Source organism: Manis javanica, chromosome 3, assembly GCF_040802235.1.
Source record: "Manis javanica isolate MJ-LG chromosome 3, MJ_LKY, whole genome shotgun sequence".
NCBI classification, from domain to species: domain Eukaryota; kingdom Metazoa; phylum Chordata; class Mammalia; order Pholidota; family Manidae; genus Manis; species Manis javanica.
The window spans coordinates 195,833,104-195,857,391 of NC_133158.1; the positions used below are offsets into that span (position 1 = coordinate 195,833,104).

General features: G+C 39.6%; 1 protein-coding gene across 8 annotated transcripts in view; it reads right to left on the minus strand.

Moving 5' to 3' along the window:
* FHIP1A (FHF complex subunit HOOK interacting protein 1A) overlaps positions 1–24,288 on the minus strand; it is a 252,114-nt gene that overhangs the window by 69,052 nt on the left and 158,774 nt on the right. For 6 of the 8 annotated variants that reach the window (XM_073232581.1, XM_036998555.2, XM_073232580.1 and 3 more), the window contains 2 exons: positions 21,589–21,819; positions 1,649–2,275 (listed from right to left, as the gene is read on the minus strand). In XM_073232581.1, the coding sequence (XP_073088682.1) occupies positions 1,649–2,275; positions 21,589–21,693 (732 nt within the window). In that variant the 5' untranslated portion in view covers positions 21,694–21,819. Of the gene's footprint in view, positions 1–1,648; positions 2,276–10,829; positions 11,058–21,588; positions 21,820–24,288 lie in introns of those variants that run through there. The other 2 variants (XM_073232582.1, XM_073232583.1) reach the window with 2 other exon arrangements.

A 24,288-nucleotide genomic window follows, 5' to 3' on the forward strand; every position in this document is an offset into this window, starting at 1 on the left:
TGAGATGAGACCTGTCGGATTTCTAGCTTATAGTAAGATACTACTACTGTAAGATAATACATACATTTGTGTTGCTGAAAGTTGGTACTTTGTTACAGCAGAAATAGAGAACTAAGACAGCAGTGTATGCTAAAGATGCTTAAATTCAAAGTGAGAAGTCCCATTTTTGCCTAAGATATATTCTTTGAGGGGTTCATTATAAACTGGACTACTGAAGGAGATAAGAGAGAGTACATTGGCGCAGATGAAAGGAATCGCTCTTCACCTCCCATGTGACTATCAACCTTTGTTCAGTGTCTTATTCCATCAATCAGAACCCAGAAGAGAAGAGACACATGGCACACTGAATTTCTTACTTGAAATTCTGTTTTTCACAATGTTTATGCATTTGTTTGCCCAGAAAAAAACATTCACCAGACACTAGGTTACCCTGGTCACCTAGTAAAAATAGGAATTAGTAAAAATAAGAATTAGTAAGATACAGAAGACGATTGAATCTCAAAGCAAAATACACTGTGTTAACTCACTAGGATTTGCTACTTGCATTTTGGGCCAGTCAGTTCTTAACTGGGCAAGACTATTCTGCAGACTACCAGGCACTAGCATTCCTGGTCCCTGCACACTAAACGCCAGTGGACCTCCCTCCCCGGCCACCTATGTCCCTGTGACAACTAAACATACCCCACAGACACTTCTAAAGGCCCTCAGCCCTGGTCAAGAACTTCCCCAACTGTGTTAGTTAACAATGGACCTGATTTACTTATGGAAATTTGCCTGGCCTATGCCAATAAACCTCACTAATGGTCTTACACACTTGTCCAGCAGAATCAGGCATATTTAAGACAATGTAGTTTCTAAAGAAATGTAATGAGGTAATCAGTAAAAAAATAATCATGCAAATAAACTGGAAATGTTCCCTGAGTTGGAAAAATAAAAATAGCTACTCCCTGACATATATGCAAACCAAAAGATCTAAATCTGTCATTGAAATCCCCCTTCCGAAGACAATACTAACACCAAAAAATAATCAGAGCTCTACGGCATCTTAAGAACCCCAGAAAGCTCACATTATTTTCTGGAAGTGTGATTGGGTCCTGGCTACTCCTACAGCTGCAAAGGACTTTATATTTTATCCCTCAACATTTCAATCATTAAGAAACTATACAAAGTATTTCTTGCTGCCTCAAACTGTATGTATTTGTTTTTTTAAATCAAATCAAATCAGTGTTTTGTATCTATAATTATGGTCATCATCTTGCTGAGAGAGAAATTAATTTGTGAAACCAGCTGTGAGGGGGTCTCACCTCATGCCACGATTCACTGGTACAAAATCAACCTGGAAAGCTAAGAATATAGGAAGTGTAAGTTTTACCAACTGCTCAGGATATATGCTTAGAAAAAAACTACAGGAGTTCCTAACCCAACAGAAGTGAACAAAGAAACAGTAACACCTATATTTCCTCTGTTGGCTTATTTTGAGCTGACACTGCTCATTCAAGTAGCATCTCAAAGTAAATTCCTATGCTCCTTTCCATAGAAGATGCCAAATACAACTTTGCTGGAAAGAAAGGAGTAATAAGTTACTTATCATTAGCACAGGAGAGGAAAAGAAGAGTAGGTGGAAAGTGGGCCAATGAGAGGGACTTACTGGGCAAAAGTAGGTGTTCTCCACAATGTGATGGGCCACCACGCTGTTCTCAGCAGACAGAGACATGATGAAAAGCAAAGCGTCCCGGGCCTGCTGACCTACTGCCCCCTCTCGGTGAATGAAGGGAATCAGAAGGGAGAAGATGAGGAAGTTGGTGGCCCCTTGGTCCTCACTAGTGTGGAAGAAGAGTTCCAGGATGGACGGATCTTTGGCAAGGATGGAACAGAGCTGATTAAGCAGGACAACCAGCTTCCCCTCCACAGCGGGGGTGGTGGTTCCTGAACAAGAGCTCAGCAGCATCATCAAGGGCTTCAGAATGGGCTTGTGGTGCAGCAGAGGCTGGTGCGACTGGGTGACCAGCATCTCGTACATCCTCAGCTGCTCAATTTTAGTCTCATCGGTAAATTCCCGCCTCAGGCTCCAAAGGAAGAGTTTCTCCATGATGTTCTCAGAGACCACAAATTCCAGAATCGGCCCCATTGCCGCATCCTTGGATTGCTCTTCAATCAGCAAGAAGAGCATGTGTTCTACGTAATTCTGCACGGCACTTGCCTCATCTGGAGGGATGGATCCATACTTTGCCTGGGTGTTCTTCAAGGGGTCATGCTTCTCTAAGATTTTCACAACCTGCAAACAAGTCATCTGTCACTCATCTGATGTTCATTTTAATTACAAAAACATACTACCACTAACTATGCCCAAACTTCATGAAAAATGCAGGAGTCAACGCCCACAAGATATATAGGAGCTATGTGTTTGTCTCTCTCTTAAAAGAAAATCACAAAAGGGCTAAACTATAGAAAAATGTTCAGTTGAAGATGCTTGCTTATTATAAGTTTTGGCAACCTAAGTGTCAAGACAAGTAGTAGGTGTATGTCAGCTGAGCTACGTGCGTTCCAGGCCTATTATTATGAGGATTATTGAGCAACATGTAAAAATGTATGTGACACGTTAGATGAAGAGGTAAGTTAATTGTATACAGTCGGACCCATCATTATCAACGATGTCAAAAACATGTATTTACAAAAGACTGAAAGGAAATACGAAAAAATAGTAATCATTTTGTGTTCAAAGTGATGACAAGCTCTTCAACTGTTTTCTGACCTGTCAGGAATATAATATGGCTTTTTAATTTTAAAATACATTAAATAAGTAAGACTGGCCATGTCCTCCTACAAATAGAGTCAATTTAGAGGTCTCAGCAGGAGAACACAGCTCTGCACATGCCCCTGACAAGCCATATCCCTCCTCCTCTACTCGGATGGGCACCCTCTTCAACCAAGCAGGCAACATCAGGAAGGACAGGAGGGACCTGAAGAATGAGAGACACACACCGAGCAGGACCACCCCCAATCCATGACATATGTTCACACGAAAAAAAAGGAAGATTTTGCACTCTGCATATCTTAAAACCAGACAAAGTTCTGAGATATCCAATTACAAAACGAATCTCTCAAGCACAGGCGTGCTGAAAAAATCTTGGAAAGAGCCATGATGATCAAACCACATTGTGAATGTAGTTAATGCCACTGAATTATACACTTTAAAATGGTTAACATGGCAGGCTTTGTTATATATATTTCACCACCAAAAAGAAAAAATGAATTGACAGTAAGAAATAAATAAATCCCTAATTAGGTCATGTGACAGCCCTAGAATTTCTCTCCCTTACCACTGCTGGCTGTTGAATGCTTCCTACCTCTCTCTGCCCAAAATACTTCCTTCTATTTTGGGACCTGGAAATCAAAACCATTTTATACCTCAGCTTTCAGGTAACTTTATCACTTGGAATTGCTATGATAATATCCATTCAGTTTACTTCCTTTAAGATGTATACACATGATACTTTTTAAACAATCAAACATCATCTCGATAAGTATCTTTGCTCTTTTTTGCCTCTCCGAACTTCGCTCAATGGAACATGTTTGTCTTTTGCAGTACCCTACTGGCCCAGTTCTATGACATGCTGTAACATGTTCTACATTTAGCTTATAGGATTTCTGCAAGTCCCCGGGGAAGCTGGCAACAGTACAATGCTATGTCAGCATGTATGAGCAATGAGGGACATTTCTTCCTTAGGGAAAGGTTTAAGTTCTTCCCCTGTCAGAAACAGGGCAAAGGAACCTTTACAGACTGACAAGCATATCCTTATAGAAGGAATAGATTTCCACAGAATATATAATCTCTATTGACTTCCATTATAAAATTAATAATGCTGTCACAAAGGAAAAAGTGATCCCACTACCCTTGAGTTGCAATGCGAAAGGCCTTCAGTTAGCAGCTACCCAGGATGTTCACGTCTCAGTGATGATGGCCCCAGTGCACCCACTGAGCATCCCATCCCTCCTCCTGCTCTGCATGCTAGACTCCAGAGTGCCCCCAGCCTCCCGGAAACCCTCCAGAACTCCTCAAAGACCCGAAAACCTCACTGACAGAAACACTGGGATCCTCCTTTCCTTTAACTCTAGCCTTGAGGACACTCACAGGGCAGGACCACAGCACCACCCCTGTCCAAAAGGGGCCTGTCTCCACCTGAACACAGCATGTTCTCCAGCCACAGAGCCCTACATTCAAGGCTCGACATTCTGAAGAAGGAATTAGCCACACGCTTTATCAGTTCTATAATTTCAAAGATCACATATTGAGTTTATTATGAGAGCTATCTATACAAGTAGGCCTGGGGATAGAAATGTAATTATACTTCTCATGTGTGCACAGACTCTATAAACGGCGGGACTGTGCATTATCCACTGATGGTGGCATGTGGCAGATTAGCTCACTCTTTCTGGAAAACAACCTGGCAATATGTAACAAAAGCTATAAATTGTTCCTGCCCTTTGACTTATTAATCATACTTTGGGGAAAATGCCCCAGGGAAACACCCAAAACTAATCTATCAAAAAATATTCAGACCAATGATATTGTCAGTAATGAAAAATAAAAATATTATTGAACCCAACCGTCAAGAATAAGGGAATTATAATCAAAATGCTACATCACCAAAGCAATCCTGAGAAGGAAGAATAAAGTGGGGGGGATCTTGCTCCCCAACTTCAAGCTCTACTACAAAGCCACAGTAATCAAGACAATTTGGTACTGGCAGAAGAACAGAGCCACAGACAAGTGGAACAGAATACAGACTCCAGACATTAACCCAAACATATATGGTCAATTAATATACGATAAAGGAACCATGGACATACAATGGGGAAATGACAGTCTCTTCAACAGATGGTGCTGGCAAAACTGGACAGCTACATGTAGGAGAATGAAACTGTATCACTGTCTAACCCCATACACAAAAGTAAACTCCAAATGGATCAAAGACCTGAATGTAAGTCATGAAACCATAAAACTCTAAGAAAAAAACATAGGTAAAAATCTCATGGACATAAACATGAGTGACTTCTTCATGAACATATCTCCCCAGACAAGGGAAACAGAGGCAAAAATGAAAAGTGGGACTATATCAAGCTAAAAAGCTTCTGTACAGCAAAGGATACCATCAATAGAACAAAAAGGTATCCTACAGTATGGGAGAACATATTCATAAATGACAGATCCGATAAAGGATTGACATCCAAAATATATAAAGAGCTCACACACCTCAAAAACAAAAAGCAAATAATCCAATTAAAAAATGGACAGAGGAGCTGAATAGACAGTTCTCTAAAGAAGAAATCCAGATGGCCAACAGGCACATGAAAAGATGCTCCACATCACTAATCATCAGAGAAATGCAAATTAAAACCACAATGAGATATCACCTCACACCAGTAAGGATCGCCATCATCAAAAAGACAATCAACAACAAATGTTGGTGAGGTTGTGGAGAAAGGGGAACCCTCCTACACTGCTGGTGGGAATGTAAACTAGTTCAACCATTGTGAAAAGCAGTATGGAGGTTCCTCAGAATGCTCAAAATAGTAATACCATTTGACCCAGGAATTCCACTTCTAGGAATTTACCCTAAGAATGCAGCACTCCAGTTTGAAAAAAACAGATGCACCCCTATGTTTATCACTGCACTATTTACAATAGCCAAGATATGGAAGCAACCTAAATGTCCATCAGTAGATGAATGGATAAAGAAGATGTGGTACATATACACAATGGGATATTACGCAGCCATAAGAAAAAAACAGATCCTATCATTCGCAACAACATGGATGGAGCTAGAGGGTATTATGCTCAGTGAAATAAGCCAGGCGGAAAAGGACAAGTACCAAATGATTTCACTCATATGTGGAGTATAAGAACAAAGGAAAACTGAAGGAACAAAACAGCAGCAGAATCACAGAACACAAAAATGGACTAATAGTTACCAAAGGGAAAGGGACTAGGGACAATGGGTGGGAAGGGAGGGATAAGGGTGGGGAAAAAGAAAGACGGCATTATGATTAGCATGTATAGTGCGTGGGGGGGACGGGGAGGGCTGTGCAACACAGAGAAGACAAGTAGTGATTTTACAGCATCTTACTACGCAGATGGACAGTGACTGTGAAGGGGTATGTAGGGGGGACTTGGTGAAGGGGGGAACCTAGTAAACATAATGTTCTTTCTGTAATTGTAGATTAATGATACCAAAATAAAAATACATTAAATAAATAAATAAATAAATAAAAATGCTACATCACCATACAATAAGGCTATTAAAAATAAACACTAAGTGAATATCACTATATGCAAATATATGGAGTAATTTAAGTTATAAATTAAATACATTGACATGCATGATTAGAAGTGAGTGAAAAAATATAAATGAGATTTTAAGGTTAATTAGTTCTTTTCCTGTAAATTTATCTAATTTTATAATATAAATAAAACTAAACAAAGTAATTTTGTACCAATATCTAATAAGTGGAAATCTAACTCTCAGAAATTCCTAACCAATGTAAATTTATACATATGCATATGTATTCATACTATATGCTATGCATGCATGTAAATATTTATTACATATCTAAATATACAGCAAAACTATTTACATGACCACAAGTTATATTCTTCTCATGAATTAATCTTCATTTACATTACTTATTCTAGCACATTCCTTTGTGAACAGACCTTTTTCTTTTTTGCTATGGAAAACCTAAGAAAGAGAACTGAGATTTTATACAGATGCAAACTTTAGCAGCTTTTAAAGTGAAGCATCTTTATTCTCTTTATAGTTGCTCCTCTGCACTGCCTTCTGGGTAAATGGGCAGAGAAACATGAGAACAGAGCTATAAAACCCACAGAGATACAAGGCTTGTTGATCATCTGGAATGGAGCAGACACAGTAAGGGCCCTTTAATGGTTCTACCCCAGCCTGGTAGTTTTACTGCCTGAAAGATGGCATGTTTCAACTAAGTGCTGTGAGTCAGGGAACAGACAATGCTTAGCAAAGGGCTGAGTATGCCCCTGTTGCCCCACGTCCTTAATGTCTCTCTGTAAGTGTCAGGACCCTCCCAGGCACCTCCATTCCCCTTCCAGGCAGACACACCCATGACCTGCTTTTACGGGAGGACTCTGGGGCCACACCCGGGATCCAGTTCCTATCCTGATAGGAAATGCCCAAGAAGCTTCTTGGCTAGAGCACAACTTGCACTGAAATGCCAAAGGACTCCTGCTCTGACATCCCAAATTTGCTGCCTAGATGATATCATTGTTCTTTCAGTTTCTGTGGACTGATTCTTGATGTGACCTGGACTCTTCCTTATTTTTTTCCTTTTGTGCCCTCTTCTCACATCAGTTCCCCAAACTCCACTGTTCCTATGTCCCTGATTTCTGCTCACTGCCTCGTCTCACCTATTTATCCACTCTGGCCTTCCAGTCTAATGCATCAGTGATCCCGTGCCGCTCACAGTGGTTTCCCCAGGCTAGCCCATTCCTCTAATTGTCCTTTAATATGTACTCTTAGCCTTGCCTCAGATTTCCCAGGCCTGGCCTCTCACTACACACTCTCAGTCTCAGGGATTCAGTTCAGGGGGAAAAAAAAAACACATGAGGGCTGGAGGAATCCAAGTAGCAAAGAGAGGAAGGCAAGCAAAAAATACTTCGCAAATATTTCCTTTACTAAATTAAGTTCAGTTTGTTAGGCTGAAAATAACACTTAATAATCAACTATTGATAAAGCCCATGCTCATTAAATAAGTAAACCAGCTGAGATCAGAAACAGCACTGTCACTGTTTTGCCCATCATAGCTACGTATTTGCTGATCTGCAAACTTTAACAAATACAAGCTTGGTATATGTATGTGTGAATCATGAGCCTGGGTCACGTTCAGATCCACAAGTAAATTATGACAATTTTAAAAGGAAACAAATACACAAAAAAATCAATAGTGTGAACTATGGTATACAAATTATCATCTGACCAGTATAGCCAAATTTAACCTAACTTGGAAGTCATTTGACCTATAAATATGAGGATTACTGCAGCTAAATAAGATAAGCAAATATCATATTTTTTTATTAAGGAGTATCACCTACTCTTATTCTAAGCTCTAATGATGGCCCCCAACAGTTAGTGTTAATGGGCCTGACTTTCAAATATTCACACAATTTAAGTAAGAAGCTCAAATTCTTTCAGAAAGGAAGATCTACATAAATTACATAATCATTCCTCAAACTAACAAATGATTATCCTTCATGATAAACACAAGTGTTTCTCTGACAGATAGCTTTGACTCCATCTTAATATTGTTCTATGTCACAACACATGCACGTATCAACAGATGACTACTTATGCTACTTTGGGTAGTGCCTAGTTATTTCAGGGAAGTCACATGTGTACAACCCTGACTTATAAATTCTTTGCAAAGCTAATTTGAAGTGGCATCGTGGAAAAAAACAAGTTACTAAGCAACATTTTCCATCACACAGAAGCAGCTCAGGATTTAGCAACCTTAAGCCAAATTCTACTTAATGTACCAAATAACTACAACAAAGGTAAATTTCCATCCAGTCCTTGCTCATTACTTAAGAGGCTTGTCTTTCAACGTGGGGTATTCCTTGCACACCTATTCTCGTGGGAGACCTTTACTGGGTCATTTCTTTTCACATTAAGATAATGTATGTGTACTTGCACAAGTTGGTTAATATCAGCTCCATCAGCTCCAGTGCTGAACTCCAGACACTTGTCTAAATCTGGGGTGAAACAGGATTAAGCAGGAGCTGTTATCTACATGCTGTGCCTCCTTGGACCACAGATAGTCTAGTAAGTACCGCAATGCAGAAACAAGGCAGGAGCATCAGCCAGTAAAATAACATAATAAACTAACGCTGAAGTCAGGTATATTTTTTTCAATTTAGATATTAGCAAAAGGACTTAAGAGTTCCAGAAAACACTGTTGTTTCAACCACAACAAAAATAGACTTCTCAGGGAGCGTCCAGCAGAAGAGTGGTGACATTTCAGTGTGCTGAACCACTTTAGCGTCTAACAGAAGCACAAGTTAATGCCTTGGCCCTCTAACAATGCACAGCTTTTGTTCTGCCTTTTCACTGTCAAGTTTGTACTGGGGGAGGCTGAGAGTGGTACAGAGAAGTTTTGGGTTGTTAATTAACTAGGTACACAGAAATATGCATTTCCAATTGACTTTTTTGTGACCAATCACCTCTGTTCTCCTGGCTCTAAGAGCAGACACCATTTAGTATGTAACTAATACTGATTTAATGCTTGAAAGGAGGGCAGAGAGAATGAACAGAGCAGGGCCCATGAAGATTCATGAAGTGTAACTGTGCCATTAAGAACAACTAGTGCGGGGGGGCAGGAGTTAATTTACATGGCAAGGTAGCTGAAGAGTTTATCATCTGGTGGCCCAGTGCTTTTTACCTCTTGCTCTCTCTTCTATTCAAGAGAAGCAAAAACTCAAAGACAACAGATAAAAACAGTCTATTAGATAATAAAGTTTCTTATAGACTACTATAAAACTAAACACACACACACACACACACACTACTCCAGGTGATTGGTTATTGAATGCAAGTCCAAACATCTTATTGGTAGCAAAGTATAGACTGTTTTGATATTCGTGTATATTCAAAGCTGTTTTCTAAGTCAACTAGCTCTTTTAAAGCTGTAGTTCATATTTCCTTTCTTTGAGTTCACCAATTTATTGAACATCTACCATATGCCTACAATATTCCTGGCACTGGAGATACAGGTAAACTACAAATAGTCTCTGATCATGAGGAGCTTATAATGAGGTCCGGAGGAAGGTACTGTACACTAATTTTAATAAGAAGTGGTTGGTGTAACAATGAAAGAACACTCAGGATGTTGCTGGAGCACAGAGTGAGAACACAGGAGAAGGCAGGAAGGTTTCCTAGAGGAAATAATGTCCTAAAGAAAGAGAGGCATTGAACCAAGTTGGGAGGGACATTCCAGGCAGAACAAAGAGGAAGTACCTAAGGCAGAGAAGCATAAAAACAGCATGACGGGCACTGCCTAGGAGTACAGGTGGCTAAGAACTCCAGGTAATTATATATTTCTGGAGACTAAATGAGAAACGGGGAGTGAAAGGGGCCAGGACATAAAGAACCCCAGATGCCTTAGTGGCCTGTAGGTGGTCAGATGCCACTGAAAAGTCCAACCAGGGGTAAGGCCCAGACAGATCCTGGGTTTTAGATTCACTGCTCTGGTAACTTAAGATGCAGGATGCCATACCAGAAGGTGAGAGGAAGTACAATCCAAAGGCTACTTCATATGCCTGGATTCTCCACTGTCACCAGTAGGAAAGCAACTATTCCTGCATGTCCACTATAGACCTGTGCTGGGGATGTCACGAGATCACAGGACCCAGGCAACAGTTTGAAACTCAAGTGCACCACTGGCCACTCACGGTCTCTCCCTTGGTGAACCCCCCTGGACCACAGGCCCCCTTGTTTTATAAGTAGCTGTCCCTGCAGACAGGAAGGCATGGGTGGGCAAGAGGGTATCCTCCATCAAAGTTTGCTTTTAACTCAAGGTCTGTAAACGGAAGCTACAAGTCAACAGTAGAAAACAATCTGTCAAATAGGTGTTAATCATACTGCATCTGGACTGCAGCACCCCACAGACAGACCTCTGAACACCACCGGCTTTTGTTGCCTTCATTGCCCCTAATCTAATATAAAATGCAAAGCATTGTATTGCCACCTAATGGGACGCTCACTAAATAAAATGTTGCCCGGTCCTGTCTAGGCCACGTTTCTCACCAGCATGCAGGTTTCCCTGGGTTGCCTTCTGGGGAAACCAGGGGCTGCAGTCACACTTGTCACAGGCGTTTCTGTCAGAGTTCAGCTCTTTTCCCAATTCTCTGTAACTGCTTTATCCATAGAAGCCTGAAAAACTCACAGCAAAATGCTAATGTATCAGCTCCAAAACACTGAATAAACAGCCTTTATTCCTAGCAGCTCATTCCTCACCTTGTACTTAGCCCCACATCTCTGCCTTGCCCTTTCTCACTTTTTTTTTTGAACCGTTCAAAAAAGCCAAAGCTGAGCATTTTGTTCCCAATGCCCTGTCTCTAAAATGTTCTTTTCCTTTCTGTCATCAAAAATTTTGTTCCCACAGTCAAGCCAGCAAAATCTCACTTCCTTCATTTCCCAGGCCATTTCCATCCATGGTAGTCCCTTCTCTTGACTTAATTCCCATAATTACTATTATTCATTTTATATATTTGCAATAATGTATCTCACATTGCCATCCAAATTAGCTTATACATTCTTTTTTTTTTTTGAGAGGGCATCTCTCATATTTATTGATCAAATGGTTGTTAACAACCATATAATTCTGTATAGGGGACTCAATGCACAGTCATTAATCAACCCCAAGCCTATTTCTCAATAGTCTCCAGTCTTCTGAAGCATAACAAACAAGTTCTTACATGGTGAACAAGTTCTTACATAGTGAATAAGTTCTTACATGGTGAACAGTGCCAGGGTAGTCATCACAGAAACTTTCGGTTTTGATCACGCATCATGAACTATAAACAATCAAGTCAGATAAGATTATTCGTTTGATTTTTATACTTGATTTATATGTGAATCCCACATTTCTCCCTTATTATTATTATTATTGTTTTTTAATAAAATGCTGAAGTGGTAGGTAGATGCAAGATAAAGGTAGAAAACACAATTTAGTGCTGGAAGAGGGCAAATGTAGATGATCAGGTTTGTGCCTACAGACTAAGTATGAATCCAAGCTAGACAAGGGCAACAAAACATCCACGGATGCAGACTTCTCTCAAAACAGGGGGGGTGAGGTTCTAAGCCTTCCCTCTGTTGATCCCCAATTTCTCTCCTGATGGCCCCCCCTGCAACTGTGCCTGTCTTAGGTTGTTCCTCCCTTGAGGAATCTTACCTGTCTCTGTCTAACCAGTCATCTTCCAGGGCCATACAGGGAAATGTAAAATTGGTAAGTGAGAGAGAAGCAATATTCTTTGAAAATGTTAGCTTTTTACTTCTTTGCAGATTATGCCCTGTGGCTTCTATGCCCAGTAACTGTCTTGAGGTATCTTTACCACTTGGAAGAATTACGATATTCTGTAATTTCCGATATGAGGCACTAATTCTAATAAAGGGTTGTAATTAGGAAGGAAGAAGAAAAGTTATAGAAGTAGCAGATGGAAGAAAACATGGGAAGATTGATTACTTCTTTGACATATCTTCTTGTAGAGTAACATAAGGATGTATAGGTTTTAAACTATTAATTAAATTGCACACACACATTAACATAATAGGAATACAGCTACGTAACAAAAGCAGACCTACAATTACCAGCCATATCCAGTGCAACCAAGAAAACCAGTTAGGTACCCTAGGCATTTGTGAAAACTTATCAATGATATGATGGATATTGTCTAACTGAATTTGAATAGTTTGAGAAAAATCAGACAAATTAAAACACATTCCTGGCAACTGTTCACATCCCATATGTTCTTTTAACAGTAGATAGTCTACAGTGGCACAATTTTGGAGCACTGCAACTTGAACTTCTCCTAATTCTTGGTTGAGTTCCAACAGTATAGATCCAGTCAAATTTGTTGTTTTACTGTATGCACAGGCCAGCTTAGATATCTCCTTCTTCATTCCAATGGCAAGTCCAGGAACTGGTGGGATGAATGCAGCTACAACTGCAGGAGTGCCAGGATCTTTGTTGAAGTTTTTTGATGATCATCTTCTGGAATGACTCTTCCAGAGGATGTTGATGTTGGAAGTTCTTCTTCATATTGTATCTTCATTACTTTTCTGGGTAGCCAAATTAGGCTTTGATCCTCTGTATAAACACAAACAAAACCTCCACCCACACTTTGATATGACCTTTATACCATTGTGAAGAACCTATTGGAGATCACCACACAGGAACAGCTTTTTTTTTTAAGAGAAAGAAATATTATCACAAAAATGTACTTCCATAGCTGATCATCTGACACCCTTTAAAAGATGAAAATTAAGGATATGTAAAGCATGCATTAATCGTTGATTTGCAGTTAGTTTTATCCTATAAGGGAGTAATCCCCCTTTTCTTTCTCTTTTCTTTTTTTTGTTGTCATTAATCTACAATTACATGAAGAATATTATGTTTACTAGGCTCTCCCCTCTACCAAGTCACCCCCACAAACCCCATTACAGTCAGTGTCCATCAGCATAGCAAAATGTTGTAGAATCACTACTTGTCTTCTCTGTGTTGCACAGCCCTCCCCTTTCTCCCACCCCCCATATTATACATGCTAATCATAATACCCCCTTTCTTCTCCCCCCACCTTATCCCTTCCTACAAACGCATCCTCCCCAGTCCCTTTCCCTTTGCTACCTGTTAGTCCTTTCTTGGGTTCTGTGATTCTGCTGCTGTTTTTTTCCTTCAGTTTTGAAATCATTTGTTATTTCTCTTTCTCCGCTTGGCTTATTTCACTGAGCATAATACCCTCTAGCTCCATGCATGTTGTTGCGAATGGTAGGATTTGTTTTCATCTTATGGCTGAATAATATTCCATTGTGTATATGTACCACATCTTCTTTATCCACTCTTCTACTGATGGACATTTAGGTTGCTTCCAATTCTTGGCTATTGTAAATAGTGCCGTGATAAACATAGGGGTGCATCTATCTTTTTCAAACTTGAGTGCTGCATTGTTAGGGTAAATTCCTAGAAGTGGAATTCCTGAGTCAAATGGTAAGTCTATTTTGAGCACTTTGAGGAACCTCCATACTGCTTTCCACAATGGTTGAACTAATTTATATTCGCACCAGCACTGTAGGAGCGTTCCCCTTTCTCCACAACCTCGCCAACATTTGTTGTTGTTTGTCTTTTGGATGGTAGCCATCCTTACTGGTGTGAGGTGATATCTCATTGTGGTTTTAATTTGCATTTCTCTGATAATTAGCGATGTGGAGCATATTTTCATATGTCTGTTGGCCATCTGAATTTCCTTTTGGGAGAACTGTCTGTTCAGTTCCTCTGCCCATTTTTTAATTGGGTTATTTGTTTTTTGTTTGTGGAGGTAGGTGAGCTCTTTATATATTTTGGATGTCAAGACTTTATCGGACCTGTCATTTACAAATATATCCTCCCATACTGTAGGGTACCTTTTTGTTCTATTGATGGTGTCTTTTGCTGTACAGAAGCTTTTCAGCTTAATATAGTCCCACTTGTTCATTTTTGCTTTTGTTTTCCTTGCTCGGGGAGAGATGTTCAAGAAGAGGTGACTCATGTTTATGTCTAAGAGATTTTTGCCTATGTTCTTTTCTAAGAGTTTTATGGTTCCATGACTTACATTCAGGTCTTTGATCCATTTGGAGTTTACTTTTGTGTATGGGGTTAGACAGTGATCCAGTTTCATTCTCGTACATGCAGCTGTCCAGTTTTACCAGCACCATCTGTTGAAGAGACTGTTGTTTCCCCATTGTATGTCCATGGCTCCTTTATCAAATATTAATTGACCATATATGTTTGGGTTAATGTCTGGAGTCTCTATTCTGTTCCACTGGTCTGTGCCTCTGTTCTGTGCCAGTACCAAATTGTCTTGATTACTGTGGTTTTGTACTAGAGCTTGAAGTTGGGGAGTGAGATTCCACCCACCCCCCAACTTTATTCTTCTTTCTCAGGATTGCTTTGGCTATTTGGGGTCTTTGGTGTTTCCATATGAATTTTTGAACTATTTTTTCCAGTTCATTGAAGAATGTTGCTGGTAATTTGATAGGGATTGCATCAAATCTGAATATTGCTTTGGGCAGGATGGCCATTTTGACGATATTAATTCTTCCAAGCCAAGAGCATGGGATGAGTTTCCATTTGTTAGTGTCCCCTTTAATTTCCCTTAAGAGTGTCTTCTGGTTTTCAGGGTATAGGTCTTTCACTTCTTTGGTTAGGTTTATTCCTAGGTATTTTATTCTTTTTGATGCAATTGTGAATCGAGATGTTTTCCTGATTTCTCTTTCTATTGGTTCATTGTTAGTGTATAGGAAAGCCACAGATTTCTGCGTGTTAATTTTGTATCCTGCAACTTTGCTGTATTCCGATATCAGTTCTAATAGTTTTGGAGTGGAGTCTTTAGGGTTTTTTATGTACAATATCATGTCATCTGCAAATAGTGACAGTTTGACTTCTTCTTTACCAATCTGGATTCCTTGTATTTCTTTGTTTTGTCTAATTGCTGTGGCTAGGACCTCCAGTACTATGTTAAATAACAGTGGGGAGAGTGGGCATCCCTGTCTGGTTCCTGATCTCAGAGGAAAAGCTTTCAGCTTCTCGCTGTTCAGTATGATGTTGGCTGTGGGTTTATCATATATGGCCTTTATTATGTTAAGGTACTTGCCATCTATACCCATTTTGCTGAGAGTTTTTATCATGAATGGATGTTGCATTTTGTCAAATGCTTTTTCAGCATCTATGGAGATGATCATGTGGTTTTTGTCTTTCTTTTTGTTGATGTGGTGGATGATGTTGATGGATTTTCGAATGTTGTACCATCCTTCATCCCTGGGATGAATTCCACTTGGTCATGGTGTATGATCCATTTGATATACTTTTGAATTCGACTTGCTAATATTTTATTAAGTATTTTTGCATCTACATTCATCAGGGATATTGGTCTGTAATTTTCTTTTTTGGTGTGGTCTTTGCCTGGTTTTGGTATTAGGGTGATGTTAGCTACATAGAATGAGTTTGGGAGTATTGCCTCCTCTTCTATTTTTTTGAAAACTTTAAGGAGAATAGGTATTATGTCTTCCCTGTATGACTGATAAAATCCCGAGGTAAATCCGTCTGGCCTGGGAGTTTTGTTCTTGTGTAGTTTTTTGATTACCGTTTCAATTTCTTTGCTCATAATTGGTTTGTTTAACTTTTGTGTTTCTTCCTTGGTCAGTCTTGGAAGGTTGTATTTTTCTAGGAAGTTGTCCATTTCTTCTAGGTTTTCCAGCTTGTTAGCATATAGGTTTTCATAGTAGTCTCTAATAATTCTTTGTATTTCTGTGGAGTCTGTCGTGATTTTTCCATTCTCATTTCTGATTCTGTTGATGTGTGTTGATTCTCTTTTTCTCTTAATAAGTTTGGCTAGAGGCTTATCTATTTTGTTTTTCTCAAAGAACCAGCTCTTGGTTTCATTGATTTTTTCTATCGTTTTATTCTTCTCAATTTTGTTTATTTCTTCTCTGATCTTTATTATGTCCCTCCTTCTGCTGACTTTAGGCCTCATTTGTTCTTCTTTTTCCAGTTTCGATAATTGTGATGTTAGACTATTCATTTGGGATTGTTCTTCCTTCTTTAAGTGTGCCTGTATCGCTATATACTTTCCTCTTAAGACTGCTTTCGCTGCGTCCCACAGAAGTTGGGGCTTTGTGTTGTTGTTGTCATTTGTTTCTATATATTCCTTGATCTCTATTTTAATTTGTTCGTTGATCCACTGATTATTTAGGAGCATGTTGTTAAGCCTCCATGTGTTTGTGAGCCTTTTTGCTTTCTTTGTACAATTTCTACTTTTATACCTTTGTGGTCTGAAATATTGGTTGGTAGAATTTCAATCTTTTGGAATTTACTGAGGCTCTTTTTGTGAGCTCGTATGTGGTCTATTCTGGAGAATGTTCCATGTGCACTTGAGAAGAATGTATATCCTGTTTCTTTTGGATGTAGAGTTCTATAGATGTCTATTAGGTCCATCTGTTCTAGTGTGTTGTTCAGTGCCTCTGTGTCCTTACTCATTTTCTGTCCAGTGGATCTGTCCTTTGGAGTGAGTGGCATGTGGAAGTCTCCTAAAATGAATGCATTACATTCTATTTCCTCCTTTAGCTCTGTTAGTATTTGTTTCACATATGCTGGTGCTCCTGTGTTGGGTGCATATATATTTATAATGGTTATATCCTCTTGTTGGACTGAGCCCTTTATCATTATGTAATGTCCTTCTTTATCTTTTGTTACTTCTTTGTTTTGAGGTCTATTTTGTCTGATACTACTACAACACCTGCTTTTTTTTTCCCCATTGTTTGCATGAAATATCTTTTTCCATCCCTTGGCTTTTAGTCTGTGCATGTCTTTGGGTTTGAGGTGAGTCTCTTGTATGCAGCATAGAGATGGGTCTTGCTTTTTTATCCATTCTATTACTCTGTGTCTTTTGATTGGTGCTTTCAGTCCATTTACATTTAGGGTGATTATTGAAAGATATGTACTTATTCCTATTGCACGCTTTAGGTTCGTGGTTACCAAAGGTTCAAGGTTATCTTCTTTACTATCTTACTGTCTAACTTAACTCACTTATTGAGCTATTTTAAACACTGTCTGGTGATTCTGTATTTTTCTCCCTTCTTATTCCTCCTCCTCCATTCTTTATATGATGGTTGTTTTATTCTGTGCTCTTTCATGTTTCCTTTAACTGCTTTTAGTGGGTATTTGATTTTTTTTTTCACCCTTAGTTAGTATTTGGTTGGTCTGCCTTCTTTGCTGTGAATTTATTTTCTCTGGTGACATCTGTTTAGTCTTAGGAGTGCTCCCGTCTGGAACAGTCCCTCTAAAATACCCTGTGGAGGTGGTTTGTGGGAAGCAAATACCCTCAACGTTTGTTTATCTGGGAATTGTTTAATCCTTCATATTTAAATGATAATTGTGCTGGATACAGTATCCTTGTTCAAGGCCCTTCTGTTTCATTGCATTAAATATATCATGCCATTCTCTTCTGGCCTGTAAGTTTTCTGTTGAGAAGTCTGATGATAGCCTGATGGGTTTTCCTTTATAGGTGAACTTTTTCCCTCTAGCTGCCTTTAAAACTCTTTCCTTGTCCTTGATCTTTGCCATTTTAGTTATTATGTGTCTTGGTGTTGTCCTCCTTGGGTCCTTTCTGTTGGGAGTTCTGTGTATTTCTGTGGTCTGTTGATTATTTGCTCCCCCAGTTTGGGGAAGTTTTCAGAAATTATTTCTTCAAAGACACTTTCTATCCCTTTTTCTCTCTTCTTCTTCTTCTGGTACCCCTATAATACAGATATTGTTCCTTTTGGATTGGTCACACAGTTCTCTTAATAATGTTTCATTCCTGGAGATCCTTTTATCTCTCTCTGTGTCAGTTTCTATGCCTTCCTGTTCTCTGGTTTCTCTTCCATCAATGGCCTCTTGCATCTTATCCATTCTGCTTATAAATCCTTCCAGAGTTTGTTTCACTTCTGTAATCTCCTTCCTGGCATCTGTAATCTCCCTCTGGACGTCTGTAATCTCCCTCCGGACTTCATCCCTTAGCTCTTGTATATTTCTCTGCATCTCCATCAGCATGTTTATGATTTTTATTTTGGATTCTTTTTCAGGAAGACTGGTTGGGTCTGTCTCCTTCTCTGGTGTTCTCTCTGTTATCTTTGCCTGTAATTTTGCCTTTTCATGGTGATAGAGATAGTTTGCAGAGCTGGCACGAGTGACGGCTGGAAGAACTTCCCTTCTTGTTGGTTTGTGGCCTTCCTCTCCTGGGAGAACAGCAACCTCTAGTGGCTTGTGCTGGGCACCTGCACTCAGAAAGGGCTTCTAATTCTTGCCTGGCTGCTATGGAGTTAATCTCTGCTGTTGCTGTGGGCATGACCTGCCTCGGGCTGCTACTGCGATATGGTGGAGCCGCGTTGGAGAGGGAATGGCTGGGAGGCTATTTATCTCTGTGAGGGGCCTCCATGCTCCCTGCTGCCCAGGGGTTAGAGTGCCCAGAGTTCCCCAGATTCCCTGCTGCTGGACTAAGTGTCCCAGGATGCTTCCGTCCGGCTGTGGGGTCCCTGTCCTTTTAAGACTTCCAAGCACTCGCTTTTCTTTGTCCCGGGTGCGCCATCTGCAGGGACCCGCTCACAGGTCTTACTGTCCTGTTTCCCTAGTATCCAGGACCCCACGCATGCACTGTGTCTGCACTCTGGTGCACATGACTAGGGCTGGCTATTTAGCAGTCCTGGGCTCCCTCTCCTTCCCCGCTCTGACTCCTCTCCTCCCACCCAGAGCTGAGGTGTGGGACACTCGGGTCCCACTGGTCCATGGCTTGTATCTTACCTCCTTCGCAAGGCGCTGGATTCTCGCAGGTGTGGATGTGGTCTGGCTGTTGTCCTGTGTCTTCTGGTCTCTCTTTTAGGAAGAGTTTTCTTTGTTGTATTTTCAAAAATATATGTGGTTTTGGGAGGAGATTTCCACTGCTCTACTCATGCTGCCATCTTGGCTCCGCCCCAGCTTATACATTCTTTAAAAGCCTGGAGCAAGGCTATATAATCCTATGTCCCACCTGTGATGCCTACAGTGATCCATTTGAAGTTGGGGCTCGGTAAATCTCTTTTCAACAATAATCATACTGCCATACACAAGGCAACTTCTTCAACTAGTATTTTTATTCATAAAAGTAACAGCAAGGCCCTCAAGAGCCTCTGGAAGTAGACACAGACTAAGTGCATGTTCCAGATCTGTTTAAAAGGAAAAGTCAAGACTAAAGAGGTAAGAAACATTCCCAAAGTTATAGAAATAGCTAAACAACAAAACCAATAATGTAGCCACTCTACAAAAAAGTGTTTAGCAACTAAACACCATTCCTTCTGAAAACATTATCCTTACCCTCAACTCATTTCTGCACTAAAGGAGGGTGTGACTAATCAGCGCTAAATGAAAGCGCTATACTTTCAACAACGCAAAATGTCTGCTAATGCACAAGTCATTCCACATGATTCTGGAACCAATATTTGCTACCTCACCAATGTGCAGCACAATTTACATATTCCTGAATGAAGATACTCTAACAGCACTACAACAGCTTTGGAGAAAGCTTGCCTGGGACAGAATGTGGCACAGCAAATGATCCACCCTCATGAAATCAAGAGATTGATGATGTACCATGTTTTTGAAGAGTGGTACAGAATGCTAAATGGATCACACCACACATACCTCGGCAGCAAGGATCACAGTCAGAGGTATTACTCACAAATAAACAAAACATGCTCCAGAGCAAAGAACACATGTAGCAATGACAGACTTCTTCAGCCAAAAGAAACAACTGAAGCTGAAAATGTTCTCGATATAAAATATCTGACTGTGCACTCCTACCAGTTGAAAAAAAGTACGAATAATAAATAGACACATATTAATATATGAATATATTATGTGCATTATGAACACAAAACATAAATTTTTTAAAGATAAAGACAGATACAGGTCTTCCAAAATAGTCTTCCACATCAGATGGACTATCAGGCACATCCCTTAGGATTCACAACCCCGCTTTGGAGTCAGCACTTTAAAATACTTACAGAAGTTCAAAGCCAAAGGTTATTACTTTAATTATTTGGAAAACTCCTGAGTTACTTTCTCCCCTTTGCTAAAGCAGATGTGCCCTTGATATTCAAAACAATTCCATTAAGATTCTAACAGTTAAAAGTCAGAGAATGGAAAAATGCATTAAAAAATCTTGGAAGCTTTAGACTGGATGGTGACAAGAAGCTATGAAGTGTAAATGACACAGAAGCAGAATTGATTTTGTTTTTGATCTAAACTGTGTCCTCTATAATTGCTATGATTTGCAGGCTCAGTGCTTTAATCCACATGCTATTTCCAGCCATGGGAAGAAACTGGGTAGTCATTTAAAAAACTGTCACATAAATAGCCACTCATCAGCTCACCTGGGGAGTGTAATGTTGGACAAGTACTAAAGAATGCCAATTTTATTTGTTTTACTACTTGTAAACTCCCTGAGGAAAAGATGTGAGCTGGTAAATTTTCTGAACATTCAACCCTTAATTATCCATACAAACAGATCAGAGAAGTCAAAATGACAAGTCAAGAACAACTTTTATGATCAGCTTTGTAATGAATTCAGATACCACCAAGAATCTTCTTTCCTAAAATTACATAGAGACCAACAGCCCAAAAAATGGTACATCAAAGAGGTCAAATACATGCATCCTGGAGTCAAGGGACCAAGGTCTCAGTACTTGCTTGGAAACTCACTAGTTGTGTAACTTCAAGCAAGTTATACAATCTCTATAATTTTCCAGATCCTCATCTGTAAAATGAGAAAGCTAATACTAACTACCTTATGGGTTTCTGGACAAGATTAAACAATATAAGGCATGTGAAGTACTCAGCACAGCATTTGGTAAATATTTAATAACTGTGTGCTTTAGTATTGTTAGAGCGTGAAGACTGGACCGAAATCAGCAGGGAGGAGGGAAAACGGGGGGACATAATCATGGTCAAGTCTATTGCCAAGTGATGTAAAAGTCATTTTAAGGCCAACTACTGTTCCTCTAAAGTATCAGGAGCATACATGTTCCCTAATTGCTTTTTTGAAAAAGCATGCCTTTTAACCAGGTACCTATTCTTGGAAAGTGAGAAGAGAAAACTGTTTGTCTTCCTACCTGAAAGGTTTTCCTCCTTATGTTTCTGGAAACCTAGTTACCTATCACAGAGGTGGGAAATCCTGGTTCAGTGTGACAGAGGCCCTTAGGACTACCTAGAACTGCAGAGAAGGTGGGATTCATACATTACCTGTGCCCAGTGGTTTTTAAATACAATCATGCATGTTTCTGGGTCAACTCCCTGCAGGCTCACAGCCTGCTGGAGTTTGCCTTCTGTCGCAACCGATGACATCATAAACCTTCATAAATCAAGCTTCTAAGTCATATTTAGTTTTCACGAAAATCTGGTAAACAGTCACTAACTTTCAAGTGTCACATTAGAAATGTAACTTCTTCACATTTCATTGTCATCTTCCCGAACCTGTAATGACAATAACAAAAAATGCATCTCATTATGTTCATATATTAAACAGGATACTCTTAAACTTAAAACAGGTTGGATTTCCTAAATCCAACACAGAACCAAGTATCTACAAAATAGACATTTCTACTCAATCTAAATGTTTCTCTATTTTCTCTCCCCTTGCTACTAAAAATATAAAATAATGATGCCCCCAAAGCCACATGCATAAATTAAATAACTATTGGGTTTATTCTCTCCACTACCACCAACCACAACCCCTAAATAATTCTGACTTGTTCAAATCTAGTTTCCATAATTAAGTAGGAAACAATAATGCCATGTCTACAGAAACAGGAAAGCAATTAATTAATAGTGACAGAAATAAATGGGTCCATGCAACATGGGGTAGTTATAAAACAGAACCCAGACTCCTGGGTCCAGTACCATTGAATTTTTCTTTAATCAATGACTTTCATAATAGAGTTGAAAGCCATTCTGCAGCTACAAACTAAGTTAAGGTTTCTAGGTTTTTTGAAAAACAGTGGAATTCCAAATAACCTTGACAAATCAGAGACAGAAATGATCCATTAAAAATAGGATAGTGCTTATTAGGTGTGAACACAAGGTAGCACACTCACAAATGAAGAATGAATTATGTGGATAAAATACGAAGAAAGTCTGAGCACAACAGAGCTGGTAGGGAGAAAACTGCTGTTAAGGTCATGGGGTGTACAGTGAGTGTGATCCAGCTATCCGGGGCTAACTCCCTGACAAAAAGGAATAAGATAGTGGTACAATCCCACCCGTTTGTGATCCATAAAAGGACTGGGTACAGTTCAAAATATTTTTTTTTAATGTACAAATTGGAAAGACTTCAGAGAAAAGTAATTACAGTATAATTAATCAGAGCACTAGAAAACAAAACCATGATAAAATTTTCAGACTGGTAGTGCCAAAAGAAAAAAAAACATGGCTACTTTCAACTGAGGACTATGAAGTCTATTACAAGGAGAATACTACTCAACTCTTCCTCCTGCAAACAGTAAAATGTGAGAAAGGGGTTTAAGGTGATGCTTCGGGTTAGACTTATGGGTCAAGTCCTGTGGGGAATGAAATTAAACACTGGACAATAGTTTAGAAATATTCAAAACAAGTGCTTCTGCTGGGGTGTGAGAAGCGAACCATTCAATACTAAAGAATCTTTAAAAGAACCTGTTAGGACATAGGAACACAAAACTTGCAAGAATGATTCTAAGGAAAGAAACTGTTTTTAAGGAGAATGGAAGAGGATTCAAGTACTAGAGAGAAGAAGGCCTGTTAGAAGGCAGACTGCACAAATTACACACCTGAGGGAAAACAGCTTGTGTGTCTCTTCTATGACATTATTTAATAAGACTATATTTTATTATTTAAATGTGTAATTCCTAGTAATATACAACAGAACATACTAATAATAGAACATAATATCCCTAATATTACAAATACATTGTTTTTAATTAGACATTGTCCACTGCCAACCATGGCCCTTTGATACACGTATTATTGGGCCCATCTGGGGTTTTAACAATCAGGAGTGGCCACCCCACCATGCAGGGTGCACGTTCCCAGTCACCCCAATCCCCACCACTCCCTATAAGCCTACTGCTGGCCTCTTCACCTCATTTTGGTCACCCGATTAGCCCGTATAGATAACATTTCAGTGTGCAGCCCTGTTTTAAGTGATAGAGACAAAACAAGCCCTGACTCAACCTCCTTGTGGTCTTACACATAATATTTCTGTCATAATGTCAAGGTATTTCATTCAGATGATGTAATGATAATAAGTGAGAAAAATCAGTGTTTTGGTTTATCCCAGAGGTTGAAAAAGTAGAAGACTCCTTGAGATTCCTTCCAGCTTTAGGATTCTCAGATTCTTCTTCAAAGGGATGAGAGGAAGCTACATCGTGCCAACTGCCTCTAAATCAAAGTAAGATCCTGGAAGTTAGTTCTCAAAGGGACTTTACATGCAATCTTTTCAAACAGTGAGACTGCATTACAGACAGGATAAATATCTTAGCTAAGGTTATAAACTTACAAGCTAGCTTTGATGGAAATAGAATGATTCCCAGTCTAGCGTTCTTTCTAGAAAACTATACTCTCCCTTCTCCTGGCTATAATCCTGGTGCTACTCCCTTGGAATCTGTACCCTCTCTGAAAAAAGTGCACCTTAACTTGGTTGATACTTACCCACCCATACTTTGGAGGCAGATGCCTTAAGAATCTAAATGTGTCATAAAGACAGAAATTACAAGATTGAGAAAATTTGGAAAAAGAAGGAATGCCAGGGAAGTTGAGCAAGCCACGTTTGAGATGGGAAAAACTATGCCAGAGGATTCTATAAGTGAAAAGACTTCCTAACACACCCAGAGACCAAAAAACCAGATATCCCCACTCCCATCTCTCTCTCTCTAATTCCCATGTTAGAGTATTAAAGCACAGCCATGTCCC